The sequence below is a fragment of the Balaenoptera borealis genome (assembly GCF_965194805.1).
Source record: "Balaenoptera borealis genome assembly, chromosome: 3".
NCBI classification, from domain to species: Eukaryota; Metazoa; Chordata; class Mammalia; order Artiodactyla; family Balaenopteridae; genus Balaenoptera; species Balaenoptera borealis.
The window spans coordinates 12,037,512-12,063,124 of record NC_138866.1 but is presented as its reverse complement, the minus strand read 5'-3'; the positions used below and the strand labels follow the sequence as shown (position 1 = coordinate 12,063,124).

Sequence of the window (25,613 nt, the reverse complement as noted above, 5' to 3'; positions counted from 1 at the left end):
CCTCTGTTTTTCAGTTGCTCACATTCCAGTGCAAGAGTTCTTAACATTAAACTCCCTGAAAAATACATGATTTTTTACATGTATATGGGCCTTTTCGTCTTTTTTTAAGGACTGGGGGGAGAAGGAAGGTCCATAGCCCTTTATCAGATTCTCAGGGGGGGAGTCCCTTTATTTAAGGACCACTGGTCTACTAGTAGAGAAAGACCCATAAACTAATAACTGTAATGCAGTGTAATTACTGCCATCACAGAGCAAAATAAAGGAGGAACAAATTTACCGTGAAGCATAAGTTCACTAATTTAGTATACATTTATTTATTGAGGAACTTAGTAGCCTCCATTCTAGGTAATTTACACATTATTTGAAATCTTCCAACATCCTTTTTATGTATATATTAATACTCATGATTTATAGACTAGGATACATAAGTGAGGAAAAGTTAATTAACTTGCCCAGAACCACATAGGAGTAGATTCAAATACGGGTCGGTCTGATTCCAAAATCTACTACTTTTCATTAAACCACACTGGGGAGCCACTGCAGGACTCTGTAAACAGGAGTGTGTAAGATTATGTCTGTACCTTTACACTTAGCAATGATGGAAATAGGTCTTTAAAATGACTTTTATGTTTAACTGTGTTTTTATTTCTGTTGAAAGAACCTTTTGGATTGTTGTTATTGGACCGAAAAAATGACGTCTATTATCAAATTAACTACCCTTTCTGGGGTCCAGGAAGAGTCTGCTCTTTGCTATCTTCTCCAAGTCGATGAGTTTAGATTTTTACTGGACTGCGGCTGGGATGAGCACTTTTCTATGGATATCATAGATTCCCTGAGGAAGTAAGTTACTGTTACTATTTCCACACTTTTAGTAAATCAACTTCTCTTTTGTACGCTGTTATACCATTTTGATGTTACACAGTATTTGCTTTTTTGCTCTAATTTAGTTGATAGTAAAATATTTAGTTTTACTTATGCCAAAGAGCCAAATAATGACTGTTTTTATTTGTGTAGTTTTGATTGACTCAAGCTGTGTTTATTGAAATTCAGCGAAATATTAAGTTAATTGTTACTTGGCCGACGGAACTCAGTAGGAATTTTTGCACCCTAATTTTAGAAAAAGAGTAAGATTAAGTTTATAAGAATTTGAAGAGAGGAAAAACCTTCCTTGTAAAAGTTCTGCAGTCAAATCACATTAGCTTATTTTCTATTATCTTTTGATGCAATTCCTGTTATCATTTGATTCAATTTGAGAACTGGTGCTTAGAATAAAGACAGTGAGATACAAAAGGATACTAATCCATCAAAGAAAAATTTAGTTACGTTAGCAGTACTGTACTAATTATGGAAGGAACCAGGACTTAAACATTTAAAACACTTAGACCTTGTTGCAAAAAATTTTTTTCTTATTTTTTTGTTGATGAGAACATGTTATTCATTGACTAATTGAAGTTTTACTATCATGAATATACTGTCAGTCACCATGCTAAAAAGCTGAGACAAAAATCCATAATAAATATGTGGCCTTTTAAATATCCTTTCCTTAACAATTTCTTAAATTCTAAGCTGAGTTCTTGAACTTAAATTAATAGTATACAAGATAGCCACTTGAAATCAGCTTATGTGTGGTGTCTACTGTTTCCCTTTCTTTTTCCTTTTTTTAAAAAAATGTGTCTAGACACTATATATTTACGTGCAACTTATACCATAATTTTGATCTCTATGTAGGACAGCTGTAGTAATAGTTGAAATTCATAGGTAACATAATTTTAGCTCTTAGTTTTTCTCTTTTACCCCAGCATAGTCTTCGATTCAGAGTACTGAGAGGAATCAGAACTGGCAAATTAATTTTAAGTATCCTGCCTTTACCTTTGGGAACAAGACTGAGAAACAGTCATTTTGATTGTGTTCTAGGCATGTTCACCAGATTGATGCAGTACTGTTGTCTCACCCCGATCCTCTCCATCTTGGCGCCCTTCCGTATGCTGTCGGAAAGTTGGGTCTGAACTGTGCTATCTATGCAACCATTCCTGTTTATAAAATGGGGCAGATGTTCATGTATGATCTTTATCAGGTAATTTAAGCAATTGAAAAAAAATTTTTAACGCTCCTGCAGTGAGCATTTTTAACCTTTTATTTGTGTTGTTCTTTTAGTCCCGACACAATACAGAAGATTTTACACTCTTTACACTAGATGATGTGGATGCAGCCTTTGATAAAATACAGCAGTTAAAATTCTCTCAGATTGTGAATTTGAAAGGTAAAACATGTTTCCAGTAGCAAATAATTGGACTAATGGGTTTAAACTACTGAAAAGTACAAGGGGAATTTGTCATAAAAATTATAGGCACTATTGTCTGAAGAATAAAAATTAGCATTTTTTCATAGGGAACTGTGAAATTCCCCAAAGTCATTTGAATTTTGAAGTATTCCAGACTAAATTCGAACAAAATGTAACAGCTCAGGCCTTTTCACATTTAATTTGGGAAAGACTTATTTAGTGTTTACTGTATATAGTGCACAAAGGTAGATGTGGCCAAATTCTCTTCCTGAGAGCTCACAGTTAGGTTGAGGACAGTAGATCAGATGTAGGTTGAGTAGCTCAGACGACTAAATGTAGTAATTGAAGTAAATGAAGTGCTATGGCAGCAAAGAGTAGAACATGCCTGAATTCTAGAATTGAACATTAAAAGAAAATTGTCATTTAATTAGGTCAGGAAGTCATATATTCAGTATACATTTTTCATCTACAGAGAGAATTATATTAAAACATTTTCATAAATTTGAACCCATAAATATGAAAAAATGGCACAAAATGGACTCTGAAGATTAGCCAGGAAGTAACAATGGTCTTAACAGTTTTGCTTGTACTTGTTTTCTGTACGATACATTCTTTACCATAATGAGATAAGAATTGTCAATTTAGAGGTTAGCGAAGATGGAAACACTTGATAATTATGTGGACAATAGAAATATTAAAATTTATTAGTTCATACGAAGTTATTAAATAGTAATGGCAATCTCTAGCCTTCTATTTATCAGCACAAATATATCTGCAAGAATATATAATAAAATGACAAGAGTGCCTGCATGGAGGTATGGGGTAGCTGGGGGACAGGCGGGTGAGACTTGCATTTCACTGTATGCCTTTTTACTTTTGAATTTTGTATCATTGCATATGTTACCTATTTAAAAATAGCTAAAAATAAATAACCTTTCTGTAGGTTTGTAAAAAGAAATCTTAGTACTGTCATTATCTTGTTGACATAGGTAAAGGACATGGCTTGTCTATCACACCTCTGCCAGCTGGTCATATGATAGGTGGAACAATATGGAAAATAGTCAAAGATGGAGAAGAAGAAATTGTTTATGCAGTTGACTTCAACCACAAGAGGGAGATGTAGGTATATCAAGACAAAAGCTAATGGAAATGCAATTTGTATTATTTCATTCTTTGGAGGGAAAATTAGAAACAAAGTTATTTTTTTAACTAGAAATCTAGAGCAATTTAAAAACACCAAAACAGTGAATGTTTTCAAAGTTATTTGTATTGTAAGGGAAAAAGGTTGATATGAGATAAAAGACATTGTTTTGAAATTTACATGCAAATATCCACTCTATAAAACAGATATCTCTCTGGAGATGTTGCAAAGGAGATTAATTTTTGTACAACAAATAATATTTTGTATGTTCTTGACCTGCTATTTAGAGGAACTTTGCAGGTGGGGTTTTTTTGGGTTTTTTGTTTTTAATAAAGTCATTAATACCATCTAATATAACTATAGTTAAAGTCAGACTCCCTTTAAAAGGGGACACAGTAGTTTAATTTTAAAACTTCATTTCGTACTTACAGCATTTCTATAAAGTTGTTTTGGCTTCTTTTGTAATTTCTGTACATCAAGTACATAGCTATTCTATATTAGATTACAGTATCCTCAAGATCTTTTGTATCTTATTAAGAAATATTTAAGACTAATAAGTTGAATTTTAGGCTCTTGTAATCACAGGTTAATGAGGAAAGATGGGTATTTGAGTAAATGGTATCCAAACATTTTGGGAAGAAACTTGGTTTGTGTCTTTTTTTACCACATAATAAATAAATTTCAGGTGGATTAGAATTAAATAGAAAATGAAACAGTATTGGTGAGTCTGATCTCTTGATTTGGAAAAGACTTTGTAAGCAGAGAGGCAGTGGACCAAGTTGCAAAGGAAGATTGCTAGATTTGATTACATACAGGTTTAAAATGTCTGAAACAGACTAAATTAAAGACCTATAAATGAGGGAAAATATTTACATCAAGTTGAGCAAAGACTTATTTATAAGACCAGGTATTAATCGATCAAAAAGATCCTAGTTGCAAAATGGACAAAAGTTATAAAGTCAAAGAAGCGAAAATTTAAATGATAATGATTTTTTAAATTAAATACTGTTAAAATTGTTTTTAAATGGTAGTATTTTTCTGGGAAATATTTAGTGAGTTGGTCATTCTTTCTGGTTGAACCTTTCTGGAAAAGGGAGCGCTTTCTGAAAAAGGTTAAACCTTTCTGGAAAGCCATTTAGCAATATCATATATTCTAGTAAATACATTTCTAGGAATGTGTCCTAAAGAAACAACTAGAAATGCAATTGAAGCTTTTTGCAAAAGTTTTCTTTGACAGATTATTTATAATGGCAAAAAAAAAAGTAACCTAAATATCAATAAAGGGAAATGACCAAATAAATATTGTACCAACACAACAGAAAGCTTTTATAATTGTTAAGAATCAGATTTAGAAAATGATTTTAATGTCATGGGAGAAAACTAGGATATAGAGCTGAGTATATAATCATATACATGGGATATCACCTTTGTAAAACACATATACCTATATACGCATAGAAAAATTTATTTATGTACTTAGCAGATAATACCCCAAAATATTATATCGATTATCTTTTGAGTGATGGTACTCTGGAAGAGCTTAATTTTCCTTTTTTGAATTTACCAGATTTTCTTACCAAGGAACACGTATACTTTTGTAGTTAGAAAAGGAAAAAAACCTTATAAAAGAAGTTATTTTTTAGGTAAGAAAAGCTATTGTTTATTTGAAATGATATAAAGTATTCCTCTTCTTCAACTTCGTTATAGCCACTTAAATGGATGTTCCCTGGAAATGCTAAGCAGACCCTCTCTACTTATCACAGATTCATTTAATGCTACGTATGTGCAGCCCAGGAGAAAACAAAGAGACGAGCAACTTCTGAGTATGTATTGCATACTGTCCTTTGTACAGAGCTGTGGAAGTGCATGGTAGTATGAATTACTGTTTATTCTGTTCTGTTTGACATTTTTCTTGTCATATGAGATTGGCTAACTCTAGTATTTTTGAAAAAATATTATGTGACCATATCAATATTTTTACAAAAAGATGCTTTAGTTGGTTTGAATTTAACTTCTGTGGGATAGGTATAAAGATTGGTTTCTTCCTGCCATTCAGCACATAGCTAGCTAGCTCTCACTGGTATATGTCTAGGGAACATCAAAATATATAAAGATTTCGTATAAATCTACTAGAAAAACATTTACACTCTAAAAGAAAAATGAACAAAGGAGGTAAATGAGGGTGCAAATAGTCTGCTGATTTTGGTGTTTGGGTGTTTTATGCTCTAACCTAGTAGTCTTGATTCTAAAGAGATGTATCTGGGCCATCCCTGGTTGCTTCTGCTTTGGCTTCAGCCCTATTACCTTACATTCTTTTTTTGTAAGCTGCATGGGAATTCAACAGGGAAAATTGGATTCCACTTTAAACATGTTTGATACCACTGCCTTCATTTTTCTACTTAAAAACTATGACTTATAAATGGTGTTACTCTAACTTTAAGAAGGTTTTCAATTCTTGGTATTTTTTTGTTGTTTGTTTGTTTTTGCTAGAGTTTGATTTGACTAAATATTTCCAAACAGACTTTCATCTAGAAAGTCTTTTATTGGAAGAGAGAATATTATTTATCTTTTATTCTACAGGCATACATACATACAAAACATGTATGTATTAATCTAAACTATAAATGTGTGTGTATAAATTTGGGAATTATGTTTTATAATGAAGTTCATTGAGGTAGGCAGGTGAGACCAGAGTGACCTGGAAACCCAAGGCTGATTGCATTTGCCCTATTCACCCAATTTTCCCAGTATACTATACAAATGTCATTTTCTATGTGTACAATGGGTGAAAGGGTTGGAAACCACTGATTTATAATTTTTCAGTGAAAAAAAAATCGAGAGTTAGTGGCATTCTTATAAACTATAGTCTTTATAGTAAAAACATGGAGATAAAGTTATCTTTAATTTTATAGCAAAGTATTGTTATGTTCTATAAGGATTTTACATTCTTGTTTTCTAGCAAATGTCCTGGAAACACTTCGAGGTGATGGAAATGTGTTAATAGCAGTGGACACTGCAGGCAGAGTTTTGGAACTTGCTCAACTCCTTGATCAAATTTGGAGAACTAAAGATGCAGGATTGGGTGTTTACTCATTGGCACTCCTAAATAATGTCAGTTATAATGTGGTGGAGTTTTCTAAGTCCCAGGTTTGTTTTCATGTTATCATTTGTGATAAAGATGTTTGCTACAGAGATTGGGCTTATGGAAAACAATGTGTTAATTGCCCTTTGGATTTTCTTTTTCTCTTGGGGTTGATGATAATAATGTTGGTAATGATGATGATGATGATAAAAACTAAAAATCAACCACTTATTGTTCTGTACACTTTGTGTATTATTTCATTTAATCCTTGTATATCCTATGAAGTAGGTTCTGTTTTTGTCCCCATTTTACAGATTGGGCAACTTGGTTCTCTAATGCTTAGTATCACAATCTGTAAAATGAGGGCAAAAATAGAACCTACTTCATAGGATATAATTGTTAGAATCTGTTTTTCTCTTCCTTTTAGATAAGTTCTTTCTCTTGCAGTAGCAATGTCTGGGGTAAGATATTCATTTAGAACTTATATACTGTCTTCTGAATAAGATTTAAGGTGACTTATAACTGAAACATAATGCAGAATTAGATTTCTAGGGATGAACAGTGGTCTGGGAAGATCTGATGGGGAATAGAAACAGACAATAAGCTGCTTACTAACATGGTACAAATATAAGCAACCATTGGTGGAAAAAAGACTTTAAACAAGATGGAACTTGAACTCCTTGACTATTGTAGGATACATTGAGGTTATAATACAGTATTTTCTAATTATTGTCACCTTTTCCCCCCATATTAGGTAGAATGGATGAGTGATAAATTGATGAGATGTTTTGAAGACAAAAGAAATAATCCATTTCAGTTTCGTCATCTCTCTCTGTGTCATGGTCTTTCTGACTTGGCTCGAGTACCTAGCCCTAAAGTGGTACTTGCCAGCCAGCCCGACCTGGAATGTGGATTTTCAAGGGATCTCTTTATTCAGTGGTGCCAGGACCCTAAAAACTCGATCATTCTAACTTACAGAACTACTCCTGGGACTTTAGCACGTTTCCTAATTGATAATCCTTCTGAAAAAATTACAGAAATAGAGGTAAGTGCTTGTATGTGAACTTTATCTTTTTTCTTTTTTGGCCACTGTGTGGCGTGTGAAATCTTAGTTTCCTGACCAGGGATTGAACCCATGCCCCTTGCAGTGGAAGCAGGGAGTCTTAACCACTGGACTGCCATGGAAGTCCATGAACCTTATCTTAAAATTGTTTGGGGGGTACATTATACAAGATGTTTATAACAGTGACCCAAAATAAAACTTGAAGTTGTTTCAGGATTTTTATCTGACTAACAGTAGAGAGGTTTTAATAGCACACATTTCAGAGCTCCTTAATTGGATACTCTCAGTATTAAACCCTTCCATGGTACCCTCTGGAACCATACCCAGAGAGTATGCATATATGCTGTATTCTTATTCACTCTTTGAAATATTCCTTTCACATCCTTCCTGTAATTGAAATCTGGCTATTTCCTAATGATTTCTTTTTCCTGTAGCCTTCTCTTTCATGCTTCGTGTACTTTGGGCGGGGTAGGTATCCTTGTTCTGTGTTGCAGCTTTCAAGCCATTTCTCTTCCCTCTGTAGTTCATGCCGTCAGACTTGAAAATACACTGACCCCTCCTTGTTTCAGACACTGATCTCTTGGTCATTCTCTGTTGTTCATCGGTGACTTTAGACCCTGGTTCACAGTCTTCCAGTGCATTCATACTCAGGACTCTATTCTTGATGACTTTAGCATCATATGTATGATTTATCCAGTTTCTTGGCCCTCTCAGTTCCTTGACACCTTATTTCTTAATGATCTTTTCCTCCACTCCACCTCAGCCATCCCTTCCCATGATCATGCTGTCCACTCCCATGGTCATACCTTTAACCTTGTTATGATCTCCAGATCTCTCCCTCAAGCATCCCACTCTGGTCTCATAGCTGACTTTCTCTAGTACTCTCATGCCAACAATTCTTTGGTCCCATTGGGACTTTCAATTCATGAACCTCACCACTTCTGCTAATCATCATTGTTCCATCTTCTGGCTGTGTTGGGTCTTCATTGCTGCGTACAGGTTTTCTCTAGTTGTGGTGAGCGGGGGCTACTCTTCGTTGTGGTGCATGGGCTTCTCATTGTGGTGGCTCCTCTTGTTGCGGGGCACGGGCTCTAGGCACGCGGGCTTCAGCAGTTGTGGTGCGTGGGCTCAGTAGTTGTGGCTCGCGGGCTCTAGAGCACAGGCTCAGTAGTTGTGGCGCACGGGCATAGTTGCTCTGCGGCATGTGGGATCTTCCCAGACCAGGGCTCGAACCCTTGTCCCCTGCATTGGCAGGCGGACTCCCAACCACTGTGCCACCAGGGAAGCCCCATATGTCTAGGGTTCTTTGCCCTCTCACCTTGTTAGGGGTATTTCTTCTGTAGTTATTCTTTTTCTCTCCATGATCTATCACCTCTTCCCTCTACTTGGTGACATCCAAAATAATTTTTACTATTCCTCCTCTGTTCCCAAACTTGTTCTTCTCTGAGTCTCCCTCATGTCATGGACGAGCAGTGCTTTCCACATATTTATTCAAGCCCCAAATACAGAAATTTAAAAAATGTTCATTGAAGTGTAATATATACTGAAAAGTTTGCATATTGTAAGTGTACAGCGTGATGAATTTTCACAAATTGAACACACCTGTCCAGCTTACACCCAGATCAAGAAGCAGACTCTTACCAGTACCCCAGACACCCCCTTTCTGATCCTATCCTTCCAAGGGTAACCACTATCCAGGCTTCTAGTGCACAGATTATTAAAATTTATTTTCAGTTCCTTACTTTTCTCTCACTACCCATATCCAATCCAGCAGCAAGTCCTATTGACTCAACCTCCACATATATCCTAAATCTGTCTACTTTTCTCCATCTCCACTCCCAGTCATCCTAGCCCATGCTAAGTGGTGTTGCCTGGACTGTGCAGTGGTTTTCTAATTGGTTTCGCTGTTTTTACTTTTATACTCCCTTAATCCTTTCTTCGCATAGCGGCCAAAGACATATCTTTCCCTTTCACTCTGTCTCTGTCTCTCATTTTATTGTGGTAAAGCCACATAACATTAAATTTACCATCTGAACCATTTTTAAGGGTCCAGCACAGCAGTGTTAACTATATGAACAGTGGTGTACAGATCTCTAGAACTTTTCATCTTGCAAAAAGTTCTATACCCATTGAACAACTCCCAAAGGCATCTTTTAAAAATTCATCATTTCATGTCATTCCCTTGCTTAAACCCTCAGGTGGCTTCCTTCTACTCTTTGAATAAAATTCAGACTCCCTACCTGGGCTTTCAAGATCCCACTGATTTGATCTCCACCCACGTTTCTGACCATATCTCATTCTACTTTCTTTATGCTCTACACTGCTTCACTGCATCAAGGTCTCCTGCCTCTGATGTTCCTTCCCAGCTTTGCACTTGGTCACTCCTTGTCATTCAAGTCTCAGTTTAAAAGTCACCTCCTCAGGTAGGGCTTCTCTGACTACCAGTCTACTACTCAGTTAGTTGCCAACCCATCACATTACTTTATTTTTCCTAGCTCTCATTACTATCTGATATTTTCCTTTGTTTGTTGTCTTCCTTTTCCTACTACCAACTAGAATACAAGTTCCATGAGAAAGGGATCTTGTGTTTTTATATCCCTAGCATCCAGAACAGTGCTTGGTACATTGAAGGTCCTCAATAAACGTGTTGGTTGAATTCATGAATGACCAAATAGGTGAATAGGCAATAAACCAGATTTCTTATCATGTTAGATAAGAGTTTACTATGTATGGTATTTTTTCATCTACATTTATCACTCTCTAGAGTCAAATCTTACTCATTTAAGAAGAGCAAAAACAGTAAATGAATAAGGATTAATGAATTGGAGTAAATTTGATTAGGAAAAAGAAATAACTTGGAGGTAATACAGTGAAGGACTAGGGAGAAAAACATCTTAGGGTTGATTAGTCTAGACATCTGTTTTTGAATATAGCCATTAATTTTAGATATCTTAAATGAAAAATAAGATGGAGAGTAAAATTTATTATAGCAACAGGCATAAACTAAATCATGGGGTAAATATTCTGTCAAAGTTTATTTGTGGTTAAGATAGAGATCTGTGTAAATTGCTGAGAGTGTGGACTACAGGAAAATAATGACACTTTTCTAAATTGAACTTATTTCCAAGTAAGCAAATGTGGGATGCCAGGTGTAACATGTAAATCACTCTTTCATCCTATATAGTAGAAACACTTGATTTTGGTTTAATTTTTTTTGTTGCTTTTTATTTTAAAATAGTTTCAGTGTTAACAGAAAAGTTATAAAAAATAGTATACCCAGATTTCCCAGTTGTCAGCATTTTACTGGATTTGCCTTATGACTTCTTTTTATACATATAGACACAATATTAGATATTTTTTTGAAAGTAAGCTGCAGGTATTCCATCATTACCTCTAAACACAGCAGTGTGTATTACCTAGAAACAAGGACTCTCCTGCAAAATTGTTGTATAATACATCCGTTGAAATAAGGAAATAAGCACCGATATGATACTACCATTTCATCCACTGACTCCACTTGACTTTTGGTGAATGCTCCAACAACGTCCTTTATAATTACCCTTTCCTTTTTTGTTCTGAATCCCATCCAGGATTACACATTACATTTAGTTGTCATGACTTGACATTTTTGAAGCATATATATGTTCTAGATTTATTTTTCTGTTCACATACAAATATCTATATGATTTTTTAAAAAAAGAAATGGGGCCAAATTATCCACATATTTTTGAACAGTGAAAGTAGGTACAGATTTACTTTATTCAATACTTGGTATTAATAAACTTTCAAATGTTTTTGAATAAGTGAATGAATTCTTTTTAATAATTCTTTAATAATACATTATGTATATGTACTTTGATTATTTAATCCAGTGGTTCCCAAAAGTACGGTGCAAGGACCCCTGGGGACTACCTGAGATGCTTTCATGGAGTCCACAGACTGTTTTTCATGATAATATTAAGATGTTATTTGCCTTTTACTGTGTCTACATTTATATTGACGAGTGAAAGCAATGGTGGGTGAAGTGCTGGTGCCTTAGCATAAATCAGGGCAGTGGCACCAAACAGTATTAATCACTGCATTTTTCAATAACACACACTTGTAGTTCAAAAAAGTCAGTTTCACTTAAGAATGTCCTTGATGAAGCAGTAAAAGTTATTAATTGAATTAAATCCTTTTACTAAAAAGGTTTTCTTAATAATCTGAGTGCCAAGATGTGAAATATACAAAAGCACTTCTGTTGCATACTGAAATATGATGTTTGTCCTGAAGAAAACCACTTGTGCAATTGTTTGAGTTGTTGAGTTAAACTAGCCACTTTTTTTTCCCTGAAACACTGGTTTTACTTGAAGTAATGACATAGTTATTCAGACTTGGCTATTTGGCAAATATTTTCCCAAAAATAAATAATTGAGCTTGTGGATCTAAGGAAAACAATTGACAGCATTTCTTGCCTCAATCTGATAAAATAGAAACTTTCAAGTGAAAATTAGAATTTTGGAAAACTTATGCCCGTCACTGTGAGACTGACAAAAGACTTTTCTGATGAGATTGGTGGTGATATTTGCAAATGTGATTTTTAAAAATATTGTCAATATTTGTAAGATCTGTGTAATTTAGTGAACTAGTATTTTCCAAATAACTAATGCATGAAGTTGCAAAATAATGTACAAATAAAAGATCCAGTCAAAGTGTAAGATAAATCAGTAAATTTTAGTAACAGAGTACAAAAGTTATCGGTATGGTTACAGATTCCACATTACAACTAACCTTTAAGAAACTACCACTTTCTGAGTTTTAATGTAATATCAAAGAAGAATATTCATGAAAAGGCTATTTAAAAATTCTTTCCAACTATTCATCTGAGGCTGGATTTTCTTCATATACTTTAACCAAAACAATATATTGCAAGAGATTGAATGCAGAAGCAGATGTGAGAATCCAGCTGTCTTCTGTTGAGCTAGATATTAAAGAGACTTGCAGAAATGTAAAATAATGCCATACATCTTACTAATTTTTTTTGCTTTGGAAACTATAATTATCTTTTGTAAAAAATGATGTTAATGTTAACATGTAATGAATGGTTTTATTACTTTCTAATATTTAACAGATAAATATTTTATCTGTTAAATAGATACAGATAAATATTTTTAGAATCTCTCAGTTTTAATTTCTGATATGGTAAATATTAATAAATATAACCCACAAAACCCAAAAATTCTTTGAAGTTCTCAGTAATTTTTTTTTTTAACACTTTTTTTAAAAAAATTTATTTATTTATTTTTGGCTGTGTTGGGTCTTCGTTTCTGTGCGAGGGCTTTCTCTAGTTGCGGTGAGCGGGGGCCACTCTTCATTGTGGTGCGTGGGCCTCTCACTATCGCGGCCTCTCTTGTTGCCCAGCACAGACTCCAGACGCGCAGGCTCAGTAGTTGTGGCTCACGGGCCTAGTTGCTCCACGGCATGTGGGATCTTCCCAGACCAGGGCTTGAACTCGTGTCCCCTGCATTGGCAGGCAGATTCTCAACCACTGCGCCACCAGGGAAGCCCTCAGTAATTTTTGAGAGTCTAAAAGAGATCAAAAAGTTTGGGAACTACTGATTTAATCATTCTATGTTGATGGATTTTAAAGTTATGTCCAGTTTTTTACTATTACAAACATTGCTGCCATGTACTTTTTTTCTTCATGTTTGTGTGATCATTTCAGTAGGATAAATTCCTAGAAGTAGAAATGCTGTGTTAAACGACAAGCACATTTTTAGTTTTAGATGTTGACAAACTGCCTTCTAACATAGTTGCACTAATTTTCCCAGAGTGGATGAAAGTACCCTTTCCCCATTAATAATTAGCATTGCCAATTTCATAAATTAAAAGATGGTATTACATTTAAAAATTTTTCAAAAATCATTAGTAAAGTTACATATCTTTTTTTGGCTATTATTTATTTTTCTTATTTTATAAATTGCTTGTATATCATTTTGTCCTTTTTTGATATGTTGATCATCTTTTTTCTTAACTGATTTGGAAGAGCTCTTAGGACAAAGTAGCTTCTGATAGTCAAATAGTGCTGCAGATAATTTTCTCAGTTTCTTTAAATTTCATGAGATTTAAAATGTCAGAGGTTTTTTTTCCCCGTCACCGTATTTATTCACGTTTTCTTTTGGGTTTTATGTCATATGTAGGTCTCACCTACACCAAATTATAAAAATACTTCTCTGTATTTTCTTTGCCTGATTGGTGATTTTTAGCCAGTTTGACTTAAATTAAACCCATCCTGGTAATGTGACAGCTCAATTTTAGTACTAATCTAAATAGGGTCTGTAATTGCACATAATGGAAACTTGAATAATTTCAGAGGAAAATTTAGTTTAAAGATGATGAATCAATTTAGAGATGTGATGTATCTCACACCCCACTGCCTTAACCCCCTAATATTGATGTTTCCTTTCATCTGCTATTTTTCTGTAGTTGAGGAAACGTGTGAAACTTGAAGGGAAAGAACTTGAAGAATACTTGGAAAAAGAGAAACTAAAGAAGGAAGCTGCTAAAAAACTTGAACAGTCAAAAGAGTAAGTTGTTTTCAGACAGATTAGAAGTTTATATAAGTAATTTGATAACTTATTTCTAGGCAAAAACGTTTAATTGAAAATATTTAAATTTTCTTTTGACTTTATTACTTTTATTACATCTTTCCAGTGGTGCTAGAATACTAAATCCTTTCAGTGCTAATGTTAATATGTATGTATTAACTGGCAGTTAATGCCATATTTCACAAAATATCAATCCAATAATATTATCATTATCATTGAATTAATAGTGAATGTTAATTTATTAATTTATAAATATTAATTAAAAGCCTTTTGGGGACTTTATGACCTTTATCTTTTCCCAAACTCCCTTAGGGCAGACATAGATTCCAGTGATGAGAGTGACGTTGAGGAAGATATTGACCAGCCATCAGCTCATAAGACTAAGCATGACCTGATGATGAAAGGTGAAGGTAGTCGTAAAGGAAGTTTCTTCAAGCAGGCTAAAAAGTCTTATCCTATGTTTCCTGCCCCAGAAGAAAGAATTAAATGGGATGAATATGGAGAAATTATCAAGTATGTGAGCAAAACAAGTTTTTCTTTCTTACAGATTGGAGGTAGTAACTGTATTGTCATTTTAGCTCAAAGAATTTGGTGTTTCTGGTCATCATGTACTTAGTTTCTGAGTATCTCAGCTTGTAGTTTGAAATGTAAAAATAGAAAGGTTGAGGAACATATAGAGAGTTAATAATAAAGGAAAACTGGTAGTTTTATTACTTAGGTATGTGAAATGTTTAAAACGATGATCAAGACTCTTTCCCGCCCTCCCCACTTAAAAAGAGGTAAGGGATGTGCATTGGAGAAAGACATATGATAGGAAGAACTTTTGATGGCTAAGGTTATGTTAAGTTTGGGAAATGGGTTATGTCTCAAGTAGTGTTGCACACATGTTTTAGTTACAAGAGGAATAGGAGATAGTGTGAGTGGAACCATAGAAAATCTACCAAATCTATACCCACTATTAGAAAAACAACTGAAATCACACATTCTGATCACAGATTTGAAAACACTACTATCCTGAATAAAGATCAGTCAGTGTCAACTGCCTTAGCATAATGCATGCTGTCTTTCACAATTTGGTTTCTCCCTACTTTTCTGTTATATTTCTCTATATTTCTCTTACAGCAGTGTGTGTTCTCCACTCTGGTGGTTCCAGCCTTCTCTCAGTTTCCCCCTGCTCAGCTTTTTCATGTCATGCATTTACCCATGTTCTTCCTTCAGCCTGGTTCTACCTTCCCATCCCAAGCTTTCAGGCTGCTGAATCTGGCCTCACAAACCACTGGAAAACTTTCCTGTCTCTCCCTTGCCACCGCAACACAGTTAGTTCCCTCTCTTTTACTTTCTTTGTAAATATCTTGAGCATATGGTCTTAGGTCATCCTTGAATTTAATTAGGAAAATTCTACTGTTTACTTGGCCCTCTAAAATAGTAGGGAGAAAAACTAACAATCTAAACCGTATTGGTGAGTTTGCTTACCGTTTCACTAAATTAATGGCCACTCTGTTTATCATATGGACAGTGCTCTTTAGCTTCAATTTTCTTATCTGAAAAATGGGGGTAAGAATACAACGAGGTTATGCTTTTTAAGGCACTTAGCATAGAACCTGACTCATAGTAAATGCACTTTAAGTGGTTGCTACTACAGTTGTTATGTGGATTACAGTTGGAGATACTGGGCTCCTGCAGCAATCTAGATGTTGGGTGACAGAGGCCTGGATTCTCAGGAGTGTGAGGGGATTTGGGGGTAGGGCATGATCAATATAGAGATTAGAGAGAACATTAAAAAAAGTTTGCTTTTTAATTTTAATGTAGAACTCTCTGATATTGGAAAATAGTTGTGCTAGTAGTTTGTTGAAATAAAGATGAAGGCTTTTGAGGGAGCTAATGATTTTGTATCTCAGGTTTCTCTGTAATGTGCAAAAATGGAGAGTCATCTGCTTTCATTGGGCAGGGAAGGAATAATGTGGGTGTCTTAAGGAAACCAAAGGAGATCTGAGATTTATAAGGACTGGAAATTGACAAGAGAAACCACAGAAATTGAGAAAAAGAATTACTGAAACAAATGCAGGGCCAGGTTGCAAGAATACTTATGATAGCCACTAAGGTCTTCTAATGACGTGTCTAGGTAGGGCCTTTTCACTCACCCACATGGTGTGTTTTAAAGTGTACTCCTTGATGGTCATGAAGAACGTAATATATGCAGTCATCTGATAATTGATATTGTGAAGTTGCATTGACTTTGGATCAAATGTGTATTTGAATCTTGATATATGTGAGGAGTCTAAAAATTATGCCATCTACTAATTAGTTGTATGTATTAAATAATATTGGCTTGTTTGTTACTACTTCTAATTAGAGACTTTTTATTTAGACCAGAGGATTTCTTAGTGCCAGAACTTCAAGCTACTGAAGAAGAAAAAAGCAAATTAGAGTCTGGCCTGACAAATGGAGATGAACCCATGGATCAGGATTTATCTGATGTTCCTACTAAGTGTATTTCTACAACAGAATCTATAGAAATAAAGTAAGTGCTCTTGTTGCATTTTGAACATAGACTACGAGGTAAAATTTCAAGCGCTTGAATCACATAATTTACATTGTTTCAAAAGTGAGATTTCCAAATATCCTCTAGTAAGTTTGTGCTTTTAAAATTTAATTTTTTTCTTCTTGTGAAGTATGGTGTTTTTTTCCCCTTCATTAATGATATTTGAATGCCAAAATGAATTGGTGGTGAGGAGGGGGTTAAACTTTAAATTGTACATGTATGTGAAGAAACATTCTTTCTGGTCTTTTTAGTAAGTCTAGTAGCAGGTGAGCTTGTATAATTCCAAGTTCAATTTTTCTAAACGCTTGTTTAGTAAAATAAACTCCTTGACTCAAACATCTCTGCGAGTGCATTAACATCTTAAAAATACCACTGTGTCTTAAAAATACCACTGTGTCTTAAAAATAACCACTGTGCCTTAAAAAATTGTGAACCTTTTTTTCCCTTTCTATTTAGTGCAGTTAACACCAGTAAATGATCATTTTGGAATATATTTTTTAAAGTTATCAGAGAGCAAAGTGGCTTTTTGTCTAGTGGTATCATCTGGTATACATTCTTGGGTATGGCTAAGAGCTCAACAATACGTATTAACAGTACAACACGTGTATCCCTCAAATCCTCATTCTACATATTGATACATTTCTTTCCTGATGATAAAAGCCATTAAAAACCTAATTTTAGAATTAACTTACCAGAAAAGTAAGCTTGAATAATCATCTAATTACAGAGCCAGGGTTACTTACATAGACTATGAAGGACGCTCTGATGGGGATTCCATTAAGAAAATCATCAACCAGATGAAACCACGGCAGCTGGTCATTGTCCACGGACCGCCAGAGGCCAGTCAGGACCTCGCGGAGTGCTGCCGTGGGTTTGGTGGGAAAGATATTAAAGTGTACATGCCAAAGCTACATGAAACAGTCGATGCCACTAGTGAGACTCATATCTACCAGGTAAGTATGCTGGCCTTTGAGCCACATAGAAATAAGTACTTTTTGTTGCAGATTAGGACAGATAGATAAGGAATACAGTGGTGAGTGAAACAAATGTGGTCCCTTGTCCTAGCAGATTTTATAGTCTGTGGGGCTTGTAACAAGGAAATAGCATTTATCATACTGTTATACCTCTGACAGAGGAAGTACAGGATGCTATGAGAGTATAAAGAGGGAGATTCCAACCCAAATTTGGGAGGTTTAGAAACAGTTTCCCAGAGGAAGGGATAACTAGGCTGAATCCCGACGGCTATTCAGATGGGTTGTCAGGGTGGTATATAGAGTGGTAAAGAGAGGGAGAAAAAGTGTTCCAGGCAGAGGGAACAACATTTGTGAAAGTATAGAGGTGAGGGGAATGGGGAGTGTTTAGGAATTCACACGTTTTCTAAAAATTCACAAACGTTAAGGTTCTATTCCTAATTGAAAAAAACGGAGACAGGTATAGAAAACAGGAATGGCACAGAGGAGGGCTTGATTAACTCATATCTGGTAGTGGGAGATGGTATCAGGTAAGGCAAGAGTGATGTCTATATTTGTTTGGAAAAAATGGATTGGAATTCACCAGGCAGCAGCATCATTCTGGGCAGAACAAGAGGAAGCAGCGTTCCAGGAATATGGAGGTGTGAAACTGCGTGGTATATTGAGGAAACCCTAAGCCGTTCAGTACTCCTGAAGTAGCACCAGGTCCTAGGGGATGAGACTGATCAGTGGTTCTCCACCCCGGCTACACATCTGGAGAGCTTTGGGGGAGTCAAGGGGCTCAATGTTCTGGCCTTAGTCTCACCAGTTATATTAGAATCACTGGAGGTGGGACCCTGGCATTAATGTTAAAAAAAAAAAAAAATTTGCCGTGTGGTCCCAATGTACAGTCAAGGTTAAGAACCTTTACTTAGGAAAGTAGACAGGGGCCCTATGATTTTACAGGCCATTAGGTCATTACCAGTTACAGTGAAGATCAGATGAATGAAAGATTTTCAAATTTTAATACACAGTACTAGAGTTAGAAAATGATAATAGATCATATTTAATTGTTAAGTTATACTCTGTGGGCTTTATTTCTCTCCCTCCCCTTTGCATCATATCTAGGTGAGATTAAAAGATTCACTTGTCAGCTCCCTTCAGTTTTGTAAGGCAAAAGATGCTGAATTAGCTTGGATAGATGGTGTCTTAGACATGAGAGTTTCCAAAGTGGACACAGGAGTTATTTTAGAAGAAGGAGAACTAAAGGATGACGGAGAAGACTCAGAAATGCAAGTGGATGCTCCTTCAGATTCTAGCGTTATAGCACAGCAGAAGGCCATGAAAAGTCTGTTTGGAGACGATGAGAAAGAAACAGGTGAAGAAAGTGAGATCATTCCTACTTTGGAACCCTTACCACCTCATGAGGTAAAAAGCATGTGCTGCTTCTCTCTCTCCTTTAATTTTTCATCCTTTGAATGTTTTTTTAAATGTTTTTAACCATTTAAAATATGTCATATATAGGCTCATTTTGGAGTTTTAAAAAAATTACTCAAGATATGTCTCAGTGTGCGTGCGTATGTCCTCTATGGCTAGAGAATGATAACGATAGTAAGGAAACCTTAAGCAGATCTTCTTATAAGATACATAATTGTTTCATGATTTGTTTTTCAGTATGGAGTTTTAAATATTAAGTTTGATGATTGTGAGGGTCACCTACCTGCTTCCAGTCAGGAGATTTATAATTTTCTAAGAATGTCATACTCTTGTACTCCATTTTTGTGTGTTATTGATTCAACTTAACCACTTTTGGTTTTGATACAGTTAGAAATCATTTATTTCCTATAGGTATAGTTTTAGTCTAGTATTTTATTTACATGTTCTCAAGAGATAGCTAGTTAACTGGCAGAGCTTTCAGGTAATTAACTTACAGCAATATTAAAACTATATTATGAGAGTCTGACACGACTGTCAAGTGATGTCTTTGGCCCTTCTGTGCAATAAAGAATGGAGAGACGGCCTCTGTCATTGGATTCCCTTCAAGTACAACAAAATTGTGGGGAGGAATTAGGAACTTTCTTCCCTCTGTGCTAAAGCTGGCACTCTTCAAAGCAACTTCAAAGCGTATGTCCTCTATGGCTAGAGAATATATTCAAAGCGGCGGCATTAGCTTGAACCGCTTGCCTTTCTGATTTTAAAACCCACGGCATTCACTGTGAGGGAGGAAGGAAAGTGGAAGTGGGATCAGGGGAGAATTATCCTCTGAACTGTATACAAAGGACTGGGATCTGGAAAATGAATTTTTTGTTCAGTTCTGCCTACTCGCACTCTAGTTGACCCCCTTAGGCAAGTGGGGGAGTGAAGAGCATAACATTATCAAATGTCTTTCTGTTATTATGAGGCACGACTAATAAAATTGATTGTGAAACATTCAGAAAATGTGAAGGGCTTTGTAATGTAAAATAATGAGGTAAAATTCAGACTAACAACTTGGAATGTGATTTATAGTCTTGAAATGATCTGTCAAAGGAATTCAGGGGATAATAGGAAATATCTTAGAGATCATGTGTTATTTCACTTTATTCAGTACAACTGTGTGTCTGGTGTTTTATTTGAAGTTCTTCTTTCCCCTTTAACCTTATCTAAGGTTCCTGGACATCAGTCAGTTTTTATGAATGAACCAAGACTGTCGGACTTCAAACAAGTTCTTTTAAGGGAGGGGATCCAAGCTGAGTTCGTAGGAGGTGTACTCGTTTGCAACAATCAAGTAGCAGTCCGTAGAGTAAGTGTGTTCTTAAGAAGGGCTGAATTGAACAAATGCTCCTGATGTTTTGTTATTTTGAATTCTGTAATTCTTGATTGAATTAATTTTACAAACTGGAGATCAGTAATTTATAGTGAAGACATCACATTTATAGTGATGACCTTGACGGCTTTTAAAAGTGACTCTCAAAGACGTGATATATAATTTTATTGTAAATTTTTATTATTTGAATCCTGTGACATTTATGTGTCTATGTAAAATTCATGACTTGAATATTATATCCATATTCTGTGAATCAGAGCAGTCCATTTCTTAATCAGTCATAGAGCAATCTGGTTAATATATTTTGGTTATTATGTCTGCATATTAATGGATAGAAAATCTGCTAAATAACTTATTTTTTTTACTTGGTTTCTAGACGGAAACTGGACGCATTGGATTAGAAGGCTGCCTTTGTCAAGATTTTTATAGGATAAGAGACCTTTTATATGAACAGTATGCCATTGTGTAAAGGACATGATGTCAAGAAGTATCTGTTTGACCTTTCTAAGAAAAAAGGATTCTTACTCTAAGCTTTTGCTTTTTCGTTTTGTAACATACAAAAGGAATCTGCCAGAAAAACTTAACATGCATTAGATTTTTAAAAATGTAAATAGAAACCATATTGCTAATGCTCAAATGAGCATGCTACCTTTTGGCTTTCAGAGTGATAGAGATCCTTACAAGTGTGCAGGCCCTGGAGTTGAAGGTGACTGGCTTCCTTTAGAGACCCCTTATTCTAGAAGGGCTTGTTACTTGAATAAAACAATGCAACTTAGCAAACCAGTTCATGGCCTTAGAGAAACATGTTTGCATGAATTCTTACAAACTGTTTCTTACATTTTCTGGAATGAAAAGTGAGAAATTATCTTAAAAAGATGCGCTATAAAAAAACCCTGATAAAACAGTTTTTTGAGCCTATGTATTTAAAAAACAAAAAAACAAAGAGTGTGTGCTGTAACTCTTTTGAATTCCTGTATGCAGTTTTCTTCACAGGGAGCTTATCTACTCCATGCTTACGTTTCCCAGTGATTCACTCTACTGTGAGATGGTACACATTTGGTTCAGAAACCAGTTTTTATTTCTCCCATTTCCTGTTTTATCAAGATTTCGTAGTTGTTCAGCTTGAATTATAACACCATCATTTGAATATACACAATTCAGAAAAACTCCTTCACGTGTTCTAGTCTTAAAGGTCCTGCATACATTTTAAACACATCTTAACTATCAGTTAGGTTACTGTACTGGAGACTGTTTTGTGCTTTGCTTTTAGGGACACAAATGTTGAACCTCACATTTTTATAAGGTAGCAGTATAATTAAAAGGTGTAAAGGTCTTCATCTCTTAGGCTTGCTTTCTCCTAAGGTTGCCCAAGCAGTGGTTGGATTTTATACACATTACTACAGAAATAATACTGAAGTTGGATAAGGCCATCCATTCTATGTTCATGTCTTTCTTGGGGCTAGCAGCCCTGATACAGTATAAACCACTTGTGTTTAAGAGTAAAAACAGTATATGCAGTTCTCATGGAACTTAAAAATGAAAGTCATGTCACCCTATTGTAATCTGTTGGTGCTTTTTTAGAATGTAGCTTAATCATGACAGACCTTGATGTTTATTTCTTATTTAAACCCTCCTCTTTACACGTCAGCATTTATAGAAGGGTCAGATTTCTTGTTTAACTTATATGGACCTATGTATAGTACAACCCAGTGATATCAGACAAGAATTAATATTTCACTCTATTTCAAGTGTTTAGAAAGCTTTTATTGTGAGTTAAATTGCTAATGCAAAGTTTACAGCCTTCTGGTACTGAAAACCAGACACACAAAACAAGTTACAGACGATGAAGATAAAGAGTATGTTTTCTTTGCAGAGCTTTGGAAAAAAAATCACTTAAACTCTTACTACTGAATGGAGTAAGCCCTAGAATCCTATTTATATTCCAGGGAAAAGAAAGTCTGCATTTGTTTCATGGCTTAAAGCATCTGGTTATACATATTACATTGCAATAGTGATATTGAAAAATTGTCTCTTGCCTAGCGTTTTTATTGTCCTATGAACAGGAATTAAATTTTAAAGTACTGCTTGAAGATGGCTGTGCTAACTAATGTCAATGCAGGAACAATATTTTTACCTGTTTATAGATGACAGTATTACTAAAATTTCTAAAATGAAGGCATTTATTTAGTCTCAGTTACTTAAGAAAAATATAAATTTTAAAAAGGACTCTGAGATAAATCATGAACTCAGAGGCACTTTCAGATCGTCATTGTTCAGAGGCAAAATAAATACAATGGACCATCAGCTGATATCTATAATTTGGTTAAAAAGAAATTTTGTTGTAATATTTGTGGCAGTGGGATTATAAATGTCAAGTATCATTGCAAACTTTCTATATTTTCATGAACCAGTAGGTGGCCTGAAACAGAAGTGAGAAAATCAATTTTCTAAGGAGGGCCTTTGCCTTTTTAAAAAAATTTGAGATACGATTCACCTACTTTTAAAATTCACTCCTCTTTTAAAGTTACATTTATTGGCTTTTTTTTAGTATATTTACAGAGTTGTGCAACCATTACCACCATCTAATTCCAGAACACTTCATCGCCCCGAAAAGAAACTCCATACCCGTTAGCAGTCACTCCCCATTCTCGCTTCTCCTCAGCCCCAGGCAAGCATTAATCTATCTTCTGTCTCTATGAATTTACCTATTCTGGACAGTTCATAAAAATGGAATCATACAGTATGTGGCCTTTTGTGTCTGACTTCTTTCACTTAGCATAACTTTTAAGATTCATCGATGCTGTAGCATGTATCAGTATTCTTTCTGTGGCTGAATAATATTCCACATGGATATACCGCATTTTGTTTATCCACTCATCAGTTGAGAGACATTTGGTTTGTTTCCACTTTTTGGCCATTATGAATAATGCTGTTATGAACATTTGTGTACAGGTTTTTTGTATGGGCATATGTTTTCAATTTGGGGAGGCATATACGTTAAGAGTAGAATTGCTGGATCATATGGTAACTCTGTGTAACCTTTTGGGAAATTGCCAGACTGTTTTCCAAAGTGACTGCACCATTTTACATTCCTGTATCCTCGGCAACACTGGTTACTCACCATCTTTTTTATTTTAGCCATTTTAGTGTGTATGAAGAGGTATCTCATTGTGGTTTTGATTTGCATTTCTCTAATGACTGATGATTTTGAGCTTCTTTTCTGTACTTATTGGCTGTTTGTATATCTTCTTCGGACAAATGTCTGTTCAGATCCTTTGCCTATTTTTAAATTGGGTCATTTATCTTTTTATTGTTGAGTTAAAGAGTTTTTTATACACTCTGGATACTAAATCCTTATCATATATATGATTTGCAAGTAATTTTTCCCATTCTGTTTGTTTTTTCACTATCTTGATAGTGTCCTTTGAAACACAAAAGTTTTTAATTTTGATGAAGTCTAACTTATCTGTTTTATTCTTTGGTCCCTTGTGCTATTGGTGTCATACCTTAGAAACCCATTGCTTCATCCAGTGTCACAAAGATTTATACCTATTTTTTTCCCTAAGAGCTTTATGGTTTAATATAGTTCTTACATTTAAGTCTTTGATCCATTTTGAGTTAACTTTTATGTATGATATGAGGTAGGGGTCTGATTTCATTCTTTTGCATTTAGATATCCAGTAGCCCCAGCATCGTTTGTTGAAAAGACTATTTCCTCATCAAATTTTCTTGCCACCTTTGTTGAAAATCAGTTGCCCATGAATATATGACTTTGTTCTTGGATTCTCAGTTCTATCTCACGGATGTATACATCTATCCTTATGCCAGTATTGTTTTGAATACTGTAACTATGTATTAAATTTTGAAATTGGCAAGTGTACATCCTCCAACTTTTTTCTCTTTCAAGATTGTTTAGGCTGTTCTGGTTCCCTAGCATTTTCACATGAATTTTAGAATCAGTTTATCAATTTCTGTAAAAAGGCCACTCACTTTTAATAGGAAAAAAAAAAAGTACTTGAAATTTAGAACTTAAAATCTTAGAATGTTATGGCTGAGAGGGACTATAGAATTCATCTAGTTCAACACGCTTATTTTAGTATTGAATGAATGGGCCTATGGGAGGTAAGGGGTTTGCTTGAGTCAGATAGCTGGTCAGAGACAGAGTTGGAATTGGAACCTAGCCTTCATAGAGTCTGTTCATTCTATAGTAAATGAATGAATCTAGAATCCTTATAGAATCCATTGATTCAATACTAAAATAAGGATGTTGAACTACATGAGTTCTGCAGTTCCTCTCAGGCATAACATTCTGAGATTTTAAGCTGTAAATTTCAACTACTTTTTTCCCTGCACTGCTGTGCTGCTTCGCTTCCTTAGTTACATTCACTTTGCTTAGGGGGAGTATGTTCAGTTTATCTGCTCTAAGAACAGCATCTGGCCGCTGTTACTTAGGACAGTGGCCTGCTGAGAGAGAGACTGCTTCCATTCTGTGTGATGGCCAGTGAAGGTGGGGAGGGCGGGGAGAGAAAGGATAGATGTCACCTTCTGTACTTTTCTTTGGTTTTAAGATTCTAGAGTTTTATCACACGGTTATTGTTCTTTAAATATTGATGAACTCATTACCACTTAAGTCAAAGGGTGTAAATAGTGGTTAGTAATTCAGTGATTGAGAGGTTGATTGTTTGCTTGTTTGTTTGTGTGGTGGTTGTTCTCTGCCACCCCTAACCCCTTCTTTATTCAGCCATTTCATAACTACAGAGTGGCTGGCTAAGTGGATGGCTAAGTGACGACACAGTGCAAACTAGAGAAGGAATCTTCAGATCTGCCTACCTGGGCGGGGATCAAGAAAAGGTTTTTTTCCTTCTTCTTTTGCTTTTCTCTCACTCTAACCATGTGAATTGTGTTTATGAGAAAATACCCAAAATTGTCACTATAAAAACCCAGGACTTCGCTGGAAGTGAGGGTATCTTTACTTCTCTCTCCTGTTGGTCCCCCCTCCTCCCCGCCTCCGCCCCATTCCCACACAGCTCTATTTTTTTGGTGCTTTTTCCTTCACTACTCAAGCACATTTCATTTTAGTTCTTGAAGTCAAAATGTGATTTTGAGGAGCAAAATAGGAGTTTGGAGAGTTTTAAATCTCTCCTCATTGTAGTTGAAGAGA

The 25,613-nt window shown here is 35.3% G+C and overlaps 1 protein-coding gene across 1 annotated transcript in view; it reads left to right on the top strand.

Moving 5' to 3' along the window:
* Positions 1-25,424, top strand: part of CPSF2 (cleavage and polyadenylation specific factor 2) — a 32,673-nt gene extending 7,249 nt beyond the window's left edge. Inside the window, exons 3-16 of the mRNA XM_082384521.1 lie at positions 659-840; positions 1,915-2,074; positions 2,155-2,260; positions 3,271-3,400; positions 5,130-5,245; positions 6,382-6,569; positions 7,259-7,549; positions 14,033-14,133; positions 14,467-14,667; positions 16,523-16,675; positions 17,424-17,649; positions 18,775-19,074; positions 20,294-20,428; positions 20,829-25,424. Coding sequence (XP_082240647.1) covers positions 692-840; positions 1,915-2,074; positions 2,155-2,260; positions 3,271-3,400; positions 5,130-5,245; positions 6,382-6,569; positions 7,259-7,549; positions 14,033-14,133; positions 14,467-14,667; positions 16,523-16,675; positions 17,424-17,649; positions 18,775-19,074; positions 20,294-20,428; positions 20,829-20,921 — 2,349 coding nt within the window. The 5' untranslated portion in view covers positions 659-691 and the 3' untranslated portion in view covers positions 20,922-25,424. The remainder of the gene's footprint in view (positions 1-658; positions 841-1,914; positions 2,075-2,154; positions 2,261-3,270; positions 3,401-5,129; positions 5,246-6,381; positions 6,570-7,258; positions 7,550-14,032; positions 14,134-14,466; positions 14,668-16,522; positions 16,676-17,423; positions 17,650-18,774; positions 19,075-20,293; positions 20,429-20,828) is intronic.
* Positions 25,425-25,613: the final 189 nt, after the last annotated feature.